This window comes from Artibeus jamaicensis, unplaced genomic scaffold (genome assembly GCF_021234435.1).
Source record: "Artibeus jamaicensis isolate MK-2021 breed Jamaican fruit bat unplaced genomic scaffold, CSHL_Jam_final contig_1015, whole genome shotgun sequence".
In the NCBI taxonomy this organism is placed as follows: domain Eukaryota; kingdom Metazoa; phylum Chordata; class Mammalia; order Chiroptera; family Phyllostomidae; genus Artibeus; species Artibeus jamaicensis.
Window position 1 is genome coordinate 2,546,988 of NW_026521194.1, and position 21,027 is coordinate 2,568,014.

General features: G+C 47.2%; 1 protein-coding gene across 6 annotated transcripts in view; it reads right to left on the reverse strand.

The window, feature by feature from the left end:
* The window catches only part of RHBDD1 (rhomboid domain containing 1), a 116,389-nt gene that overhangs the window by 50,580 nt on the left and 44,782 nt on the right, over positions 1 to 21,027 (reverse strand). For 5 of the 6 annotated variants that reach the window (XM_037139233.2, XM_053665855.1, XM_053665766.1 and 2 more), the window contains exons 4-6: positions 10,394 to 10,482; positions 8,180 to 8,236; positions 449 to 592 (exon numbers count right to left, since the gene is read on the reverse strand). In XM_037139233.2, the coding sequence (XP_036995128.2) occupies positions 449 to 592; positions 8,180 to 8,236; positions 10,394 to 10,482 (290 nt within the window). The remainder of the gene's footprint in view (positions 1 to 448; positions 593 to 8,179; positions 8,237 to 10,393; positions 10,483 to 21,027) is intronic. The other variant, XM_037139234.2, reaches the window with a different exon arrangement.

Sequence of the window (21,027 nt, forward strand, 5' to 3'; positions counted from 1 at the left end):
GGGGATGGTCCAGGGGGTCGGGAGGAACCCCAAGTCTGAATGTGTATCGGGCTCTCTGAGTGACAGTCAGAGAGGCTTGTGGGCAGCCCTGATGGCCAGTGACATGCAGCCGGCTTTTCCGACATGAGTCCCAAAGCGAACCCCTCCCCATGCACCTAATTTTTTAAAAAGTTTCCTGACTTCAATTTCAAAGCCTTGAGTGCAGCAGGCCTATAAAAAGAAGCACTTGAACAACACTCACAGTCTGGCGCCTTGTGAGCCCTACTCCCCCGGCTGCAGGGTGCAGGGCATCACACCCTGTTCTCAGCAGTCACGGTGCACACATTTTTTCACCTACATAGCCTTTTCATAAACTGTTTCGAGTTTAAGTTGCTGCAAACGGTCCTTTTTCAGACCATCTTGCCCGGTGAGGTACACTTTCAAACGAGTGAAGGCGCAAAGCCCCTACCTTGGTCCCAGAGGCTGGCCCGTAAGGCTCTCTCCAGCTGCTCCTCCTCGCTCAAGCCTGCTGTGTACGCATCGTACCTCCTGGGCGCCTCTTCCCGGTAGCCTTCCCGGCCGTAAGAGTAATAATCCCGGTACCCAGGGTAGCCTATGGGGAATGATGAACAGGGGACAGAACATGGTCACAGACTCTTTTCACCCTTCCTGTTTTGTAAGCAAAGGCAAGAAAACAATTCCTGTCCTTATTTTGGGTACGGTAATAATCCTCAAAATAAGAAAAGTTGGCAAGTGGAGAATTCCTCCGCAAGGGTCGGCGGTGACCCCCGTCACTGGAGTGCATCCTCAGAGCTCAGCATGGTGCCGGGCATGGGCTAGTCCTTACATGCTGAAGAGGAAGAAGGTGTTAATTTAGAAGGTGGTCAGTGGTGCTGGAGAGGGGGCCCAGAATGGGCTGATGACAAATCAATGAATTCTTCCAGCTTAGAGCTAATTCATACTTGGTGCATTTTTAGTGACACAGTCGGGGGGGTGATTGGAATGACAGTGGATGACGCCTTCCTGTCCAGTAGCTCCTGGCCACGGGTGGCAGGCCAGAGTCTACTGTGCAGATGGCAGGATGTCTGTGCTGGGTGCGATGCTTTGGGCAGCGATGAGTATGTTGAGACAGACAAGCCAATGTCTCTGCACGTGTAATTCCCCGTCAGAGACCATAGTTGCTGTTACTTTTAAGAAATCGGTTACAGATAAAATGGGAAAAGAGACAACCTGGCCCTTAAGTAATGCTTCAGTTCCCAACTTAGACACCACGTGAATAAAGGTCAATTACAGAGCAAAGTTCAGTTCTGCAAGGTTATTAACATCAATCTTTTCAAGTCAGTTTGGGTTCACTCTTTACTTTCTCTTCAATCACCCACTTTTGTAGAATTCACTGGGAAGAGATTTTTTTTCCCCTACAGAAAAATACCAATTTAATTCTGGTGTAATGGGAGAGAAGTAATAGTCTGTTTCATTTTTTCCTTTCTTTTACGCCCTTTGAAGATGATGTTTCAAATGTTTACTTTACGTGCTTTTTGTTGTTGATGAAAATTCCAACCTCTATGAGTCTTGTGTCGTATGTCACCATATCAGCCAAAATCCTAGGACGTGCCTGGGTGCAAATAAGCTGATGCTTTAATAAGACTGCGGGGAAAAAGACTCACCAACGGGCCAAAACCAGGAATACTGCTGAGTAGACTCTGGTAAACTGATATATCATATCCGGAATTTTTGATAATTGGTCCTGAAGCTATTTTAAAACTCCCTTTTGTGCCAATCATGAATAAAAAGCTTTCCGAATATATGATATGGAGAGGGGAAAAAGTTTAACTGTTTCCCATAAGGACTCTCGGGCACTGCAAAAGTCTCTGTTTTTACATGAACAATGAAGTGACAATGAAACACACCCATTTAGTTTCAGCCGACATTCTAACGCAGCAGCATGTGTTTACATGAGTGCCTGTCACGCGTCTGTGCCTACTGGTTCTGCTTCTGCAGCAGCTGCACTGAGACATACTCAATGCCCTGTACAACTCACCACATACAGTGTGCTACTCGGTGGCCTTCGGTGTGTTCACGGAGGTGGGCCATCAGCACCACAGTCAAGTTTAGAACATTTTTTATCCCCTCTTGCCCCCAAGAAACCTGTAGCCTTTAGCTCTCACCCCCCCACACCCTTCCTGGCCCTAGTTAACCACGAATCTACTTTTCTGTTGCTAGAACTATGCCTATTCAGGACAAGCATGTAAGTCGAATCATCTAATATGTGCTATTTTGTGTCTGGTTTACTTCCCTTAGCACACTGTTTTCTAGGCTCACCCATGCTATAGCATGGACCAGCACTTCAGTCCTTTTCATGGCCGAGTAATATTCCATTATGTGAATGTACCACATTTGGTTTATTCATTCATCAGGGGGTAGACATTTAGGTTATTTCTACAATTTAACTACTGTGAATAATGATGCTATAAATATTTTTGTACAAGCTTTCGTGTGGATGTACCTTTTCACTTCTCTTGGGTACACACTGGGAGTGGAGTCTCGCTGAACACTAGAAACTGTCAGAATGTTTTCCAAAGCAGCAGTCACACCATTTTAGACTCACATGCAACAGACATGGGTGCAGAATTCTCCGCATCCTCGCCAACACTTGGTACCATTTGTCTTTTTAATGACAGCCACCCCAGTGGGTGGTAATCTCACTACGGTTCTGATAATCAGTGATGGGTAGCATCTCTCCATGTGCTTATGGGCCATCTGTATGTCTCACTGAAAGAAATGTCTACTCAGAGCCTTTGTCCCGTCTTACCGATTAATGCCACACTCTTCAATCTTGGAACTATTTTACCGACTGTCCCTGAATGTCACAAAGATGAATGGTTTAAATAATAATAAAATAAAATTGTTCTGAATTTTTTTGGGGGGCTAATTCCGACAACCCTTGCTCCGAATGTAGTAAAACCTAGTGAGAATTACTAACTACCTCCAATAACCCAACTTCCACGTTCTCTCTCACACCTTTCCCATGTCAGAATATTAACATTATGGCTTTCGGAACAGGAAAAGGATGTAAGTAAATTTCTCAAAGCCTCACGATGGTTTAGGGTTGACATGGGATCTGGATACAATTTTAGATGTGGTTACCTTTCCCCAAATCGGCCTCTGTGCAAAAGATCGGAAACACTCAGCTCCCAGTGCTGTGTGTAGATCACACCCACCAGCAAGCTGCATGTCCAGGGCGTATGGGAGCCTGGGGCACGGCTGCAAGTCTTGTTTTCATGCTTCACACACACACACACACACACACACACACACGCACGCGCGCGACAACTTCCATGTCAGGACAACCTGTCAACACACAATCAATGTATCTGCTTCACAAAGAACAAGAGAGGGGGGCAACCGTTCGAAAACATAACAGATTGTTTATGGATAAGTCACTGAATACCATGCGGCGCTTCAGCAATCCCTGAACAGAGAGACTGTCCAACCCCCTAAGAGTGCCAATCACTTTAGTGCAACAAAAATGCATGTTGGGCACGTCCCCATATGGCTCATCGCCACTGTCCAAACCCCCGTGGACAGTCATCCCGTCGCAGGTCTACGCAGCATTCCTACCTCTCCACCCTCCAACACGTTCGGCCAGTTCGAAATCCAAAGTAACCCAGAAGCTCCACATGCCCACCTTGCACAGGTATCGGGAACCCCGCCTACGTTTGTAGAGTTTTAATCTCCAGGTAAGTTTGCCATGATTTCAGGCAACATTTTCTTTACAGATAAAAACCTTTTTCTTCATGTTATTTCTTAAAACAACAATAACCCCAGCCTTAATCAAATAAAGTCTACAACTCTAAACATCTGAATATTATAAAACCTAATTCGGTACTTGTCAGACAAAACATGGGGAGAGAGAAAGAGAAAGTTTTAGTGCCTTAAGTCAAAAAGATTAGTGTGGTTAAAAGTTCTGTATCATCAGTCATAAATCATCATAGAGGACCCAAAATCCCATCCATATCTAGTACAATGAGACCAGGTCTCCTAGGACCCCAAATTTTCCACAGCTGTTCTGCTGGGCCAATCAGATATTTTTTAATCTTCATAATAAACATGGCTGGGAAGACCTAACAATCAAACACTTAAGATAAATAAGTTTAAATTATATCCTGCGATGAATACTAGTTTAATATTCTTTTCCAGCAATATACTTTGGCTCTGGAGTAAAAGAGATTCTGGTTATCATTATGCTCTTAACTGTTCCTCCATCTGTTCTTCATACACATACCCAGGACTTCATGGCAAAAGACATCAAGAAACACCACCAAGATGAGAAAAATTGGTAGCAGCTTTTTAAACATTCATGAGGTTCTTTGGCCTCTCAAGGCTTTTTCAGCGAAGGACGGCCACATTCAGAATAAACCGCTACTTGTAAGAGATACATAGGCTCTCATCAAAGTTTCCTCTGTGACCAGGAGCTTGGCCACCTGGCCTGGTATTGCTCTGCCTTTGAAGAAACCCTGTCCCTTCAGAGGAAGGAATACAAACATGGTGATCTCACAGGGGACACGTGGAGAGGTACGGGGGGCTTTTATCTTTGTCTTCAGTTTCCTGGCCTGTGTCTCTGCTGTGCATAAGCCTCTTCCTCCTGAAGCAAGAAAGCAGCAGCTCACTGCCCCCGCCCTTTTTTTTAAGTAAGTGCAATAAAAGGGGAAGAAAAGACAGTAAGGGAAACTGCTCTATTTTGTAAGGTTAAATCAGCAGAACGCCCATCTCCTATCCTTATCCAACAGGAAAAGCAGGGGTAGGGACCAGTGCCCTGTGTTTTCAGTCCTAGTTCTATTTATTACTAACAGCCTGTTTGACTTGGGCCAAGTTACTTAACATGTCTAAACCTCTATGGCCAGCTATCACAATGAGATACTAAAACGGGGTAATCTGTGGCAGTTCGAGCCATGTCTGTGCATTATTCTTTTTGTCCAGGGGACCATTCTTGTTTCTTTGTGGAGCTGTAAAAGATGAAGCAGGAGAAAAGCCCCCTTTCCTCTAACAACTCTAAGGCATCACAGGCCACGTCGCTTGTGCAGTGGAGAGAATCGAGTCCATGGGAAGAGAGGAGCCTGGAGGCAGGACCAAAGTGGTCTTCCCACCCAACCCTGGGTAGTCGTGCAGGACGATGGAGCCCTGCTACACTGAACTCAGCAGAAACTGCTCTCCCTGCCCAACAGCCAAAGGACCCAGTGGCCCTCTGGATGACTATACAGTCGACCCTTGGACAACACTGGGGTCAGGGTACTTATCCCCCACCCCACACAGTCAAAAACCTGCATATTCCTTTCGACTCCCCTGTAACTTAACTAACTATCCCCTGCTGACCGGAAACTTTACCGTTAACATAAACAGTTGATTAACACGTATTTTGGATGTTATGTGTATCATACATTGTACTCTTACAATAAATTAAGTTAGAGAGAAGAAAACGTTAAGAAAATATGAATGAAAAGATGTTTCTAGCACTGTACATATTTATTGAAAAAATCCACACCTAAGTGGACTTGCACAGCCCACACCTGTGTTGTTCAGGGGTCCACCCTATTTATCGGCTGTGCCGGTAACTAACCGTTGCCCCTCCTCTCCTGGGCAAGCCCACAGGCAGAAGCAGGTGGGCTGTCGCTGCCCAGACACTGTCCCTCCCCTGTATCAAGACCATGTTTCCAAGACTTTGAGCAAACACATCACCCACTCTGGAAGCCTCAGAAGTGAAGCCTCTTCTTCGGACAGTGACAGTCTTCTCTTCTGTGGTCCCCAAACCTAGGTAACCTGCACGGTAACCCTTAAGTCTCTGCTTTTGTTATGGATCCCATTCGAATCAGCCAGGAAGCTTTTAAAAAGCAGTCCGAGCCTCAGTCTCCATCCCTGTTCAGATTGGCGGGCCTGGGGTGAATCTGAGGCACGGATATGCTGTGAAATCTGCTCCGTTGAGTCATGCAGACAGGCAGGACGGCTATGCACAATCCTGGCCGTCAGAACCACATCAAATACACAGCTTGAATGTAGCTCCAACAGAATCACTCTACTGATGAAATCCTTCAGTGGCCCTCCAGCACACTCTGGATAATTCCAAACAGGCCTTTGAATAAAGGCCTGAAAAGCCCTTTACCGGCACTGCTTCCCTAAACTCCACTGAGGGAGACCCAGCCGTCCTTGGGGAAACCTCCAGGAACTGCACCCCCCTCCTCCCACCCGGGCCAGTACTGAGTGCACTCCGCTCAAGTTGCTCAATGGACTCCTTCTGCCAGGAAGAAGGACCTGGACCAGATTAGCCCTCCGCCATAATCAAGTCAAAGGCTGGAGAAAAGATATGAAGGTAATGTTTTTAGGCACCGTGTGACAGGCAATACAGGATTTTGAACCCTTAGAGAAAGGAAGTCAAGGGGATGAGCCTGGGCCACTTTGCGGGCAGCGGGGTAGGGATGGGGAAGGCAGCAGACCCCTGCACTGACTTGGAATGTGCAGGGCGGAGTACAGCCAACGAGAAAATTGGGTACGAAGAAATCTGCGTGGATTTCCCTGGAGATTTGCTGGATATTAAGCCACATGTGCAAAGGTGAAATTCCATGAGACCGGGCCAAGAATGACTGAGAACTATAACCTGAGCTGCTCCCGGAGCTCGGGAGGGCTGGGGGACATTTGAGTTCCAACCCGTAGCATTGGAGAGTCCTTGGTGAGCAACAGGCATTCAGGAGAGATCTTAGAAAAGTAACACCTCAGTAAGAGTGCAGAATTATCCCCCCCAAAATTACTTTAGCATTGGCTTGTGTGGCTCAGTGGATTGAGTGCTGGCCTGTAAACCAAAGGGTCTCCGGTTCGATTCCCAGTCAGGGCACAGGCCTGGGTTGCAGGCCAGAGGCAACCACACATTGATATTTCTCCCCCTCTCTTTCTCCCATGCTTCTACTCTCTCTAAAAATAAATTAAATCTTAAAAAATTACTTTAGACCCACCCTAAATAATTCTAAAACTAGCCCCAGAAGGATTAAACTAATCATCAAGGAATTTAACTGGGTGCCAGAACAAAGTCCAGTCTCCTTTAAAAGAAGAACTTGAGCACTCGACACCACAATACGTGCGATGTCCAGCATCCAATCACATCTTACTAGATACGCAAATCTGTGACCCACAACCGGGAGAAAAATCAATCTCGTGAAACAGATGCAAAAAAGAATTACATATATAGAGGAGACAGAATTAACGTTCTGGGACTTTAAGACAGCTATTTTAACTATGCTCACGATTTGAAGAAAAATATCAGGAATAACAGGAGGAGAGAAATGGAGACAATAAAACCAGGGATCGGAAAGCTACAACCTGGGGTCCAAAATCAACTGACTTTTGTCCATAAGGTTTTATTGCAACACGGCCACACCCCTTTGTTTATTAATTGTCTACGGCTGCTTTCATGCTACTGACAGGCTGACTGGTTGTGAGAGAGACCACATGGCCAATAAAGCCCGCAGCATCTAAAACATTAGCTGCCTGGCCCGAGACATCAACGATCGCAGGCCCTGGATTTAAGCCGCAGTGGTTTTCAACGGGCGTGACAACAAAAGAGACCCAGGGCTTCGTGGCCCGTGGCTTCTTTAAGATCTGCAGCCGGTTCTGCTCCGGGATAATGCAGGGCAGCCTCCCCAGGCTGCAATGTGAGGCCCCAGCGTAAAACAGGTCGTATGCTCTCATCAGAAGTCCTTTCTACCTACTTACACAGACACCTAGAAAGTCCACGGCATTAACTACCACAGGAATTCCTATCTTAGGATAAGCATGATGCTTTCTGAATAGGTAGTTGGGTAGAACTGAGGAGAACTGCGTATCCGAAACTAACTTCTAACACTCCGCCAGCAGGGCATTCTCTTTGGCGGAGAATAAAGGCACCTGGGTCCCGTATGAATCTTCCGCTGTCTGAGAGACCTCATGTTGATCATACAGTGTTTCCACCGCACCGGTGGTCTTCCCCGCCAGCCCACCCAGGCGTGCGCCCTGGGCTGGCCCCACGTTGAGCTCCTGCATGCGAGAGGCACAGCTACATCACGTATGGGCGGCTCGACAACATCATCACTAGAATTACCTCCGAGTGGCTCTGCCGTGGCCAACGCTATAGTTTTTATTAAATTAAATTAACATTTATTAAATGACATGAACTACTTACCTGAACTATTAAAGTAGGGTTGCTGTCTTGGGTAACCAGTATTGAAAGAAAAAATACCTAAATATGAAGGAAACACACATTTTAATAATAGCCATAGGTTTTTTTGCCTTCCGTTTTATTGAAGTATTACTGACATATAAAAAAAATTGTATCTATTTAGTTGGTGCAGTGTGAGTGTTTTGAAAAGCTATGCCTGTGATGATTCAGTGTACATATAATGTATGAAATGATTGCCACAGTCAATTTAATTAACACACACACCACCTCCCAGTTACCATTTCTGTGTCGGTGCGAGGACCCTTCGGGTAGGGTGTGCTCTCTCAGTGAACCGCGAGTACACCACACGGCATTAACTGCAGTCAGGATGCTGCACCTCAGGTCCTCGGCTCTGACTCGCCTTCTAACTGCAAGTCTGTGCCCTTGACCAACACCTCCCCGCCGCCCCCAGCCTCTGGCCACCACTGTTCTACCCTCCGCTTCTATGACTTCAACCTTTTTGCATTCCACAGAAAAGTAAGATCGTATAGCATTTGTCTTTCTCTGTCTGGCTTATTTCGCTGAGTGTAATGTTGTCCGGGTTCATTGATTTTTGTCCCAAACCACAGGATTTCCTTCTTTTTATGGCTGAAGAGTACTCCACTGTGTATATACAGATATCACTGTGTATGAAAAGTTATATCATTCTATGTCTATATATTGCACACATATACAAATGTGAGATATCTGTATTCATATTCAGATACAGATACAGACAGGCATGGTGCTCTCCCAGGAGTAACCAGACAGCAGTCTGCACACGCCAGGTTCCTTTCCACGGGGACCCTGTGTCACCTCAATCCCCAGATCACTCTAGATCTCTCTCCAGATTTACCAGAAAAAAGAAAGGCCCAGAGTTCGCAGGCTATCTATAAACACCACTGAAGGTCTGTCTCAACTTTTATATTCTACTGTATTCCTTTCAAAGCAGAATGACGTAAAACTAAGTTTCCATAGGAAAAAGGCAATGCTTTAAGAAGGGAAGCGGAGAGTTTAAACATGGTAACTGTGGGGGAAAATCATCGTTACAACAGAAAATACTTGCCTGCATTTTGTAATGTGTGCAGAAAGCATCACTAACCACTTAATCTTCAGACACACAGAAAAATGAAACAAAACATTAAACTCCCAAGAATAATTTTTTTCTTTTGTCAGTATTGAGAGCATTTGGGCAAGAAAGCTCATTACTAGACTTCCATTATTAAGTTGTATCAAAAATATAATAAAACTGGACATTTTCAATAAATGAAGCTTCCACTCCTCCTCCGAGCACACGCACTGCAAACGTTGTAATGAGCAAATGCAAAAAATGGAATCTGCTCAGATGCCTCAGATCCCGTGACAACCCCCGAGAGTGAGCGCAGCCGCCAACAGGTGCAGCAGTGCGGCGCCCGACGCGCTCTGATAGCACGAACACTAAGAGCTTCTCAAGGATACCAGTCATCGGCACAGACCGTGAAAACAAAGTATTTGTGATTCAAGAAAAGGTTAAACGGTCTCGGAAGATTTCCAATGAATAAAAGATGAAATATTGGAACTCGTAGAGTCTATAAAACAAGTGTGTGCAAAACAGTGTCCTTAAAAGTCATAACCGGTATAGCTTTTAAGTTGGGGTCTAACAAATGCACACACTGATCAATAAAATAAAGTGTTTTCCTTGAGCATCCACTTGAAGGAAACAAAAAGAAATTTTTGTTTTTTAGAAAGCAGAAGCCACCCTTTGAGCAGTAACAGAGTCGGTCTGGCCATGCACCAGTACGCCTCCCGCCAAGAGCCCAGTGGTCACTCTTCCAAATGCTGGCCTTGCACTTCAGTACGGAATTTTCTTTTTCAACTTGCCTTGCACATATAAAAATTCACAGAATGTTGTAGAATAACGCACTACTTTAGTTCTCTGCAATTTCAAGGCACTCGTGGTTTTCTGTGAATAGCATTAAGGCTGAGAGTATACGCATATACTGCTATTTGTCCCCTAGGAAAGCCGCAGGTTTAGCATTTGGCTGTGCAGCCTCTCTGGAGCAGTGTGAGGAGCTGTATCAGCTGGTACAGCCCTGGGGTTAAGAAGAGACTATAAGGAATTCCTGAGCAGAACCACAGGGTAACTGGGAGTTGCTTCTGTTCCCTTAAAAATTAAGATGAACTTCCAACTTGTCAGGTCAAAGGGGTTTTGTTCGGTACCTGTGCACAGTTCCATGACTTTCTTCAGCGGCCCGTGAGTGTACATGAGTCCAACAAGAATCCCGGCCAGATGCCCGGCGAAGGAAGTCCTACGAGAGAAGGAGACCCTTTGTGAGTGAGTGTTCTGCTGCTGATTACAGCCGTCCTGTCTTCTCATTAGCCAGCGCATGTCAATTGGTCACGGCTGCAGGCTTTGTTCCACAGTGTGTCTTTTATGCTGAGCAGCACTCCACTCAGTCCAAAGAACAACACTTCCTACCTTAAAAAAAATAAGAGGGACAGTAAATCACAACCACCGTGTGTTTAAAATGCAATACCGTCCTTGACCGAGAGAAGTGGGCTGGCTCCTTCAGAGCCGTGGAGGCATTCTGTCAAGATAACCCATTCTACTTCTCCCGGTTTTTCTCTGCGGCTCTTATCACAAAACGTAATGATATCAGTTCTCTCTCTGAATTAAATCTTGAACAATCCAGCCATTGTGAGGACAGTATCGATCTGTATCCGTGGCAGACAGATAGCTGCGTTTTCACACATCACTGACCAGTGAAGCAGAGGACAGGAGAAGCTCCCGGCCCAGACGGAGGCGCCCACGCGCCCACCCCCAAAGTGACCTCCTTCTAGTCATCTTCATGCGTATTTTTCGGTCACTCAGCCAAAAGATGCAGAATGTAAATTTCAAATTCGATAGATGGGTTAGAGCATTAAATTGGTTCAACTCTTCTTAAGATAGCATCTAACACTGGCAATCATTTGTAGATAGAAAGTCAAGGCAAGCCCCCCTAAGAACTGCCTGAATCAGTAAAGGGATAAATGAGAGAAAACCACCTGGCAGGGTCCTGGCCCCAGCCTCTCTCTTAGTGCATCCCACACATGGCCATCAAGGACCCTCCATAAACAGGGGGCAAGTCACATCGTTGCCATTCTGGGAAACTCAGACTTCTCTGCAGCCTGCAGTCAAGCCTTCCAACACTTGGCCTGGCCCGTCCCTTCCCTCCACCCTCACTGCCTGCTAAATCCATTCCCCAACCAAAGCCAGACCCCCTGGTGGGGCCCAAGACCACAAGGCTTAGCTCTGCACACCCCTGTTACAACACTCAGGCCCCGGCTGAAGGGCCGGCTCTTCCCTCCCACCGCCTGCCTTCCCTGTAGAGCAGATCCAGCCTTCTGGGCAGCAGACATGGCTACACGCTTTCCTGTTTGTCTCTCTTCCTCTCTCTCACAAACCCCTTGAAGACAGTCTTATTCATCTGTTATGCTAAATGAGAAGCTGAAAAAAAGTTAAAAGGTCAAATATACACATTTCCCTGGCTTGGGGAAATGGCCACTTCCTGCAGAAGAAGGCAACGGAAAGTTATCAAGGAGCCCCAAGGAGCCCCAAGGAGCCCCAAGAACACCGGGAGGTTTACCGTGCTCTCCACACTTCTACAACACACACCTAGGGCAGTGCCTGGCCCAGGGCGGATGCTCAGACGTGTGTCACAAAATGAATGATTTCCGAGTCCCAGGGTGGTTGCCTCCAGACCGCGGGTGGGCCAAGTCACCCACACCCAAGACCTAGAATCACAACCATACACGACACCTACCACGGTGACAGCTGAGAGAGGGAAGAGGCCCCAGAGCACAGGCAAGACAGCAACGAGAAACCTCCACTGTCTGAGGGCCCGCGGGGGACTCGCTGGCTCTCAGGGAGGAGAACAGGCCACGGAGAGAGGAGAGGAAAGGGGAGGGGGAAGGAAGACGTCTGCAGACCGGTCGGCACTGGGGCTTCTCCCCGTTCGCCAACTCAGTCACGCCGTTGCCCTAAGCAGCCCCTGCCTACGCTGCGCACGTGGAAAATCTCACCCGAACACGCACACACGACATACACAGGCATTCCTTCGGCAGAGCTATTATTTTCATAAAACGCATTTACCTCCCAGCATGTGTAACTTGATCATGAAAATACGGGATCCGTCCCTTGGTTTCCCACTTTCAGGAAAGAATAACAAGTACTGCGCTTCTCTTTCACTTTTCAAAGAAATAAAATAAAATCAGGCTTATTTTATTCTACTTTTAGGCTAAATAACACACTCCAACTGGTTCTCGAAATGGCAAAGAAAGTAGTAGTTTGAGGGATACATAAAAAGAGGCCGGAATCCATTTTTTTAAATAGTAGCCTCAATTTAACTGAAAAGAATAAAATAACAACAATATTTTTAAAACTTTCTAAGCCAATCTTTAAGGTGAATCATATAGTTATAAAAATAACATGGAAGAAAATTTCCATTTAAAACCCCAACCTATCAAGCAATCAATCTTGGATTTCCTTTACAATTCAGAGTACAACACAGTCCAGTGAATTCCTCGTCTCTCCAAATGGGTCTGCAGAAGTGTTGGTTACATCTCATTGTCCTAATACAACTGTGAATCCCCAGGAAAGGGAGGCTGAGAGACCAGAGACGGTACTGCATCACCCTCCGATGTTCAGCATTTTCCACAAAAGGCCCATCTCAGAACCCAGCCATCCTCATCATTTCATGTCAGCTCTGTAAAGGTATTCTTAAAAAAAAATAAAGGTAGAAAGAGATGATTATCTTATTCAATGGAAACTGAGAATCTCTCAATATTTCACATAAAAAAGGTAGAGTTCTACCAATGAAAAAAAGAAGTGTAGGCTCATTTAAAGAAGTATACTAACTTTCTCCATGCCCTCAGTAACCTTTTAACAAAGGAGCACCCTTCGCCCTCTGCAAGATACCCTCGACCCCTGAGGGACATGGAAATGGAATTGGGGATTGTCTTCTCCCCAGCGGGGTCGGAACTAGCACACTTCATCCCTGCCCTGGGGACACCGGGGGCAGGGAAGACATCAGAGAGCTCTAATCAGTGGCTCCCATGTATCTTCAAATTGAGCAGCTTTAGAAGCAGATTTTGTTATTATGAACATAATTACACACGCAAAACAGACCTTTTGGCGTTTGAGGGGTCTGAGGGGCCCTGTGCCTTCACAGCAGCCCTCACGAAGGGGCTGCTCAGGTCTCAGTTCTACGTGGAAGGTGACACCTTAGGAACAGCTTCCTCTAGACTTTACTAGGACTGAGGCCCAGACTGAGGGTTTTGTTACAGCCCGCCACCCTCTCTCCTATGTCAAACTCCTCAGGGACAGACCACGGTATTCAACTTCACATTCGTGGCCACACCCAAGGCAGGAAAGAGCCTGACAGCAGTGCACTCCGTAGATGATGAATTAACGTGTAGAGGAGAGGAATTAAAAGTACACATTAGAGGCACAGGTCTAACATACATTACAACTGCAGTATAAAAACACAAGTTGCATATGGCCACCAGCTAAGGCGTCACCATGCATTTGCTTTGTGTCAGTAGCAAATTTCACTGGGAAAGGTAACAACTGAACTTAGCAACCCCACCCTTTAGACAACGGATGTGCTCAATTCATGAAGCAACAGCACTGAACGTATTACTATACCTCAAATTGGCCCCTTAAAAGCTTTACTTCTTCTGACAGCTCGACAGTGACTCCCTTTAGAAACTCGTAACAGCTGCCATCAGACACTGACTGTGATGGTGAGACAGGCACAGGGGCCCGACATACACGGCTTTGGCTGGCCACACCGGGCCGTGCTGCACGGACCACAGTGAGGAGAAAGCAATCTGTCCACGGGCTCAAGAGTTCCACAAAGAGGGGAACTACCCAGGGTTCAGCCTCAGGTCATGGAATCCCAACCTTGGAGCACGCATCGATGTAACCAATTTTAACAGGGACACCTTAACCCAGCAGTTCTTCCACGTATTCAGGTGCTAAGCCCCTTGAAGTGTCCCATGAAAGAAAGCCACGAGCCCTGTCTGCAGAGAAACTACACATGCACAAAATAACTTTGAGAAGTTCTCCAACAGCTGGAATTCCAGCTACCCGGGCACTTCTCGTTAAAAACCCGCGCCTGAAGGGAAGTGATCATCACAAACAGGAGACAAGGAGCAGCCACTCTGAGTAGTTAGGTAGTTAGATACTCAACTGGAAAAACACTGTATTTGTACTCCAACCCGCACAGGGAGACAGCCATTGTTTAGATTACTGGAGTTCATTAGCAGGTCAGATTTCTTTGTTGTGCCCTTGCTCTGTTGCAGTGTGACCTGCTCCTGGGCTGGAGTTCCTTCTTGCTAGAACCCCACTTCTACTAATTTTCAGTTAAAGGCCAAGGGTAGAAAAATGTGCTGGTCTTCACCTGTGCAAAAAGGTCTTCATTTCCATTTCCTATTTCGATGATAAATACAAGCTCTACAGATGCCACCGTTCCTCCACAGGCAATCTGTCTTTTCGCTCGGTTTTAAGATTTTCTCTTTATTTTGGATGTACTGTCGTTATACCACAATCATTCCAGTGGTCGGTTCCCTGTATTTACCCTCCTCGACATCTGCTCTGCTTTTCCCCTCCAAGGTCCTTCTACGATTCTGAAGAACTGTGGAAAGCGACTATTTTTGTCCTGGGGACCTCCAGACAGGCTGCAGCTGCACACCTCCTGACAGAGAGGGGCTCATTATTTGTTTATGAAAAAGAGAAAAATGAAGAGTTAAAATCAAATCAGTGTTGCTGTATATTACTTCTAAGGGACAGTGAGGGTGAAAAGGTAATTTTGGAACAAAACTAACATTAAGATAGTATTGTGGCTTATATGCCAATTATATCTCAAAGCTGGAAAAAAGGAGAGTGCGGGTTTCAGTTATGCAAACCGTATGCAGATACTCTCACCGCCAACACACAGCGGGTGCTCCTTCCCCTCCTGCCCGCATCCACTGATCCTCACTCCTCTAAAAGGCAATTTGTGAGGCTGGGCTAAGTGGTTATGCAAAACGTTCTACTCACACGTGTCACTGTTAAAGAATCTAAAGCTGAAGCGATGACTGAAAGCTGTGACAGCTATAAAGGTCCTCCTCTAATAAGTGGCAAATTCTTTCCATGGTTGCAGAGCCTGCCCCCTTAGGCGTAGCTCAGAAAGTGTATTACTCTAAGACACTCTCCCAGTGTACGCAGAGCAAATGAGCTCTTGAAGGATGGAACCTGATGGAGACACAGTGTTGGATGGGTAAGAGAACAGGTGAGGTAGGGGGCAGTCCGCTAGAGGTGGCCAGTGGCAACGGTCCCCAACCTTTTTGGCGCCAGGGACCGGTATCATGGAAGACAATTTTTCTTGGGGGGCGGGGAGACAGGAAGCAGAGACACTCACTCCTGCTGTGAGGCCCAGTTCCCAGCAGGCCACAGACCAGTACCAGGACCAGTAGCAGGGTTGGGGGACCAGTGGCATGTCATATTGTACATCCTCCCGTAAGAGCACGTCCTACCAGGGAGGGGCTGAGATGATCCGAAGTTCTGCAGCTTGTGTCTTAATAAATGGTCCCCGGCTGATGTTACAGCAACAAGTGGTGGCGAGACTTTTTCAGGTTATTGAATATTAATGCCACCAGGAAAGACCTTGATAGGATAGCTTCCTCCCAAGGCAAACTGTTCTCAAACTGTTTTCTATCCGTGATGCTTTCCTCAGCCATGACAGCAGCGTGCACCTCTGGCAGCGGCAGGTTGGGAGGGAACAGGTTCTCTGGATTTACAGTACCCCCCTCAGGATCCCCTCCTGCCACCTCTGGCCACGGAGGTAAAATGTAGCCCCCTCCCCATATTATATTCCTCCAAAAGTAGCTACATCGGCAATGCGGCCTCTAGTATCCACGTTGATTTATTAACGTGGCACCAGCCTCAGGCGTGGGGGTGGGGGCTGAGCACTGGCATTTGCTTAAGTCCCAGACAGATGATCTGGACAAAATAAAGGGCACTGCAAAGGCAGAAGCCCCTTTACAAAAGAACTTCCCAGATAACAGTGATTCCTTGGTGCTCAGTGCCATGTCCCTCAGGCTGGCAGCAAGGCAACCCCATGAGTCAGGCAAAGAGGCAGCATTCATCCAAGAACAAGTGTTAACTGACTTCTACGTAAGTCAGACAAACACGGGCACTGCTTCACAGAGCTTGCACTCTAGCGGGAGAAATACACACACACATGCACACATATGCGATAGCTGTGATGTGGTAATGGGAGAAAGAGAGGCCGCTTTCTGTGGAGTGGGCTGGGCTGGCTCCTTAAGGGGCACTGAAGGTGACAGCCACAGGGTCTGAAGCTCGTGTGCCCCGAGGTGAGGGTGGGAGCTTCTGGCGGGAAAAGCTGTGAGGCTGCGAAGAACCTGGGGTTTTAAAAGCACTGACATAGTGATTAGATGGCTGGAGCCTAGCCAGCAAGGGGTAAGGACACAGGGTACAGCCTGCGATGAACTCGGAAACACAGGCCAAAGCCAGAGCCCATACAGGCCTATGTGCCACGGGAAGGAGTCTGATGTTTTCCAAGTCCAGTGAGAGGCCAACGGAGAATTTTAAAAAGCAGTCTACGCTGTCTGCTGGGGGAACAGACTCTAGAGACCAGGACGAGCAGAGTGAGCAGAAGACCAGTGAGGGGGCTGACATAGTCAGGTGGACGGCGACGGCAGCTTGGCGGAGGCTGGGGGCAGCAGAGGTGGAGGAAAGTGGACAGCTCGGTGCGTCTGCTGGCCAAGATGACAGGACTTGCTGATGGATTCCAGGTGGGGGTAGAGGAAAAGGAGAAACCGAGGCTTCTGGCTTGGGCAACGGGAGGGATGATGGAACCACTCACATGGGTGGGAAGAGAACTCAAGAGCTCGGTTCTGCCACATTTGCTTGAGAGCCTGCAGGACGCTGCACAGAGATGGCCAGCAGAGGACTCAGTAGGGAGCTGGAGACTAAGTTGGAGACTGAGAGGAAGAACGACGCAAAGTATTACTCCCGTATTTCATCTGACTCCTGGAACATGTGTGTATATAGTATACTATGATGTTACGTCTATCTACCTGTAACACAGAATATATTATATACACACGAATATACAAATCTGAAAACAAGATTCAAAGAAAGTACGTAAAACCAGGAACAGATAACATGGGGGGTAACATCCACCTTTCTAATTTCTGAACTTCTAGTAACAGTGTTTTAGGAATTTCATTATTATTATTGTTTTATCAGAACGGAATCCAAGCAAGGCTCTTATGTAAAGAACAGAATCTCTCTCATCAGTGTGGTGGACAAATCTTAAGTATTTTTGCTGTTGTTGTTGGGGTGAGTTGTTACAAACACTTTTCCCACTTGTTGGCGGCTTTAGTAGCACTCCACGAGGGAAGTTGGAACCCGCAGCTTTGTAGAATTACCAAGTTTCTTTACAATCTTGTTGTTACTCACATCTCCTTCAAAACTAAATGACATGTTGTGCCAAATTAAAGAAAGCGCAGGCAAGTAAAACTGAACAAACGTAAATGAACAAGAATCTCGCCATGCGTGCACTTCATTGGGCCGCAGATGTTAAGACTCAGTTCAACACTGAGGCCCCTGCCTTCCACTGGAGGACACTCCATAGCCCTAGACACGTCCTGGACTTCCCGTCCTGTACCTCCGTATTCACCGTGCGGGAGGTTCCACTGGCCACAGCTGTCTCCACCTGCTCCGCACCACCCCACCCCACCCCACCCTGGCCCTTGGGACAATCTAGGAAAGCGGCTATGAGCACAGGCACTGGACTTGGATTGCCCAGGGCTGACGCCTGGCTCTGACCTTTGGAGTCTGACTAGCTCTCACCCCGAACACAGCCTTCGCTCCCGCTTCTTTCCAGCTCACCCAGCCTCGCCCTGCCGCGACCTGCTGTCACCACCACGGCAGCAAGCACGTGCTCTCACAAGCCAGCCAGACACCACTCAGTGGGCCTTCTGGTAGCTCCCCAGAGTTTCCATAAGAAAATACAAGCAAGGCGGGTTATACCCATCATGCACCACTGCCGTGTCTCTTTAGCCTTCTCTCTCTACTGCCAGCCCCCCGGCCCCCACCACTCCAAGTTGCAGCCCTCTGCAAAAGCCCCGCTTCTGCCCTTTCTGACTCTGTCTCTACTAAGCTCCGCCCTCCACAACACCCCGCCAGGCCCCAGGCAAAGGGCCTTCTGGATCACACTCAGACTGCACTGGCCGGTGCCCCCCCTGGGGCCTGGTGGGGGCTCCTGCAGGCTCCCCCAGCATTCCGCTCCTGTCCCATCTGCTGATTTGTCTGCCATCACCCTGCTGCTTAATCTAGCGGCTCTCAACCGTCATTCCCAAGGCCCCCAAACCCAAGAATTTTGTAATGCTCCCTCAATTTTCTTGAAATGGGATTTATAAAGAGCACAACTACACACATACTTTTAAAAACACAGACACATCCGCACATACGATCTCAACTCCACATAATGCCGTAGCTGAAACAACAAGAAAAATATTTTAAAAGTAACATGATAAAGTGCCATGAATGATAACTGCTCAGGCACGACACCATCACAAGGCTGGACAGCAGACCCTCTGCCCGCAGCTACGCACAGCAGCTGCGTGACGGCGAGGGTAACAAATGCAGGTGGACAGAGATGGGCTTTGCGTGACGCAGACACCACACGCAGGGTTCCTTCGGTGACACAATTTTCTGTGCGGGTAAGCAACTTTCGACTCCAAATGCAGCAAAGCAAAATTTTTCCTTGAGTTGCATTTATAAATCAATTTATAATTTTCCTGGAAAAGTCACTGTATATTAAATCCATGCCAAAAAAGAAGAAGAAGAAGAAGAAAAGAAAGAAAATCTGTGTTTATATGAAAAACACACTTAGGTTTTAGGCTCAGATAATTACAAATGGCTTTTCACCTACATAAATGTTCTTCCAACAGGCTGTGGGTAGGAGGGGAGGCTGCGGGCCCAGTCTTGTTGTAGGGGACTGTCCCACACACTGTAGGACCCTAGCACCTCTGCCCCTGCCCACCAAGTGCCCGCAGCACCCCCCACTCTCATTATGACTAAAAACAACCCTGCAGTTTTGCAAAATCCTTCCTGGGGACCAAGCCGGAAAAGCCACGGGCTTAAACACACAGCAAATACTTATTAAATGTTTGTTGAATCGATGACCTTTAATCATTAGGCCTTAAAAATATTTCTTGTCAAAGTACTTCTCACGTGACTACACGATGCGCAGATTCCAAGGATTCCAAAGACATCTGCAACATCTTGAACTGATGGACTCGAGGACTTCCCACCACAACTGAGAGGCACATGGGGAGGTAGAAAGAGGCTGTGATCACTCCCACATTGCACCGCAGCAGAATAAATGCAACTTGGCACATGAAAAATGCTCTGCCATCTGCTATTACTACAGATAAAAATATTTCTGGATACCACATGAATGATTATTTGCATATCACCTCCAGCAAGTAAATATAAAATAAAAGGGAAGCTGGACTGTTCATAGCCTGATCTCAGTGTGTGCTAGCTGCTGCGAAGCAAAGAGCTGTTCCCGGGAGCTGAGCCTTTGACGGCATGTTCGGAGGCGGTGTCATGACTGGAAATCCCATGGCCCCGTGGCAGCCGGGCTCTCTGAGGCGGCAGTCACTTAAGACTGGCTTGTGACCTCGATGAATGGGAGCTCATCACAGGGATACCCAGGGCAGCAGGAAACAGTCTTAACTGAACTGTGGAAATGACTTCTAACCTTGCCCCATACCCACAACGGCATGAACGAATGGGCTGCTGCCGCCAGGCTGCAGTCTTGCCCCCCTGGTTCTCGACGCCGGCTGCCCATTACCATCTCTCAAAGAGGTTTGGGAATCCTAGCTCCTTGGACTCTACTCCCAGAAATTCTGCAAAAAATGCTCTGGGGTGCAACAGACCCTGGCATTGTTTTGTTTGTTTGCTTGCCTGTCCGATTTTGTTGTTGTCAATTCCCCAAGTGTTTTTTTAAGGTGGTGAGGTTGAGCACCATGGATCGTAACTCAGAGTTCAGATTCTAACAGTGAGATTTCAGCTGCCCCAGCAGGCCAGTAGGAGAAAACACTGTGAGTGTGGGCAAGACTCTGCACCCTACAAACCCCCCCACGGGAGGGGCATCTGTTTCCCTTCTTGGTAAATTGGTCTTAATATATTCTATTGTAATGCTGCAAAAGAGTAACTATAGCTTTGAAAATTCATGCAAGGAAACATATGAACCTACTTCAAAAGATTTACAAGTTCTTTAGACTTACAAAAGCCTGATAACTCAGCTAGCGTGTCCCACAGCCGAGAAGTCACATGAGCAGGGCTGAAGATGACAACAGCAAAGAGTCGGGGGAATCCCTGAACTCCTGGACCCAACACAAAGATTGGGAAACAAAGCTGGACCATAAAGTTAGCCTGTCATTGAAGAAAAATGAAATCCTACTGTGGTTAAATCTGGTCTGAATCAAAATTCTGGCTATGAACGCCCCACCGACTATACAACTCAGACCTGGGCATGCCATGGACATCACACACTGCGTCTGCAGCATTTCCTGGAATTCCTGGGGGCGAAGTTCATGTTAAACAAGAGCACAGAACCACCAGCTACACGGTTCCAAAAGCTGCCCGACAGATCAGAATGTTTGCACGATGCACCTGCTTGGCTGAATGTCTGGGAACAAAAGAAACCCTAACAAAGCCACGAGACCCATATGGACTCATCTCAGAGCACTGTCGCCTTCAAAGACACACAGCCCTACCTCCAATGGAGAAC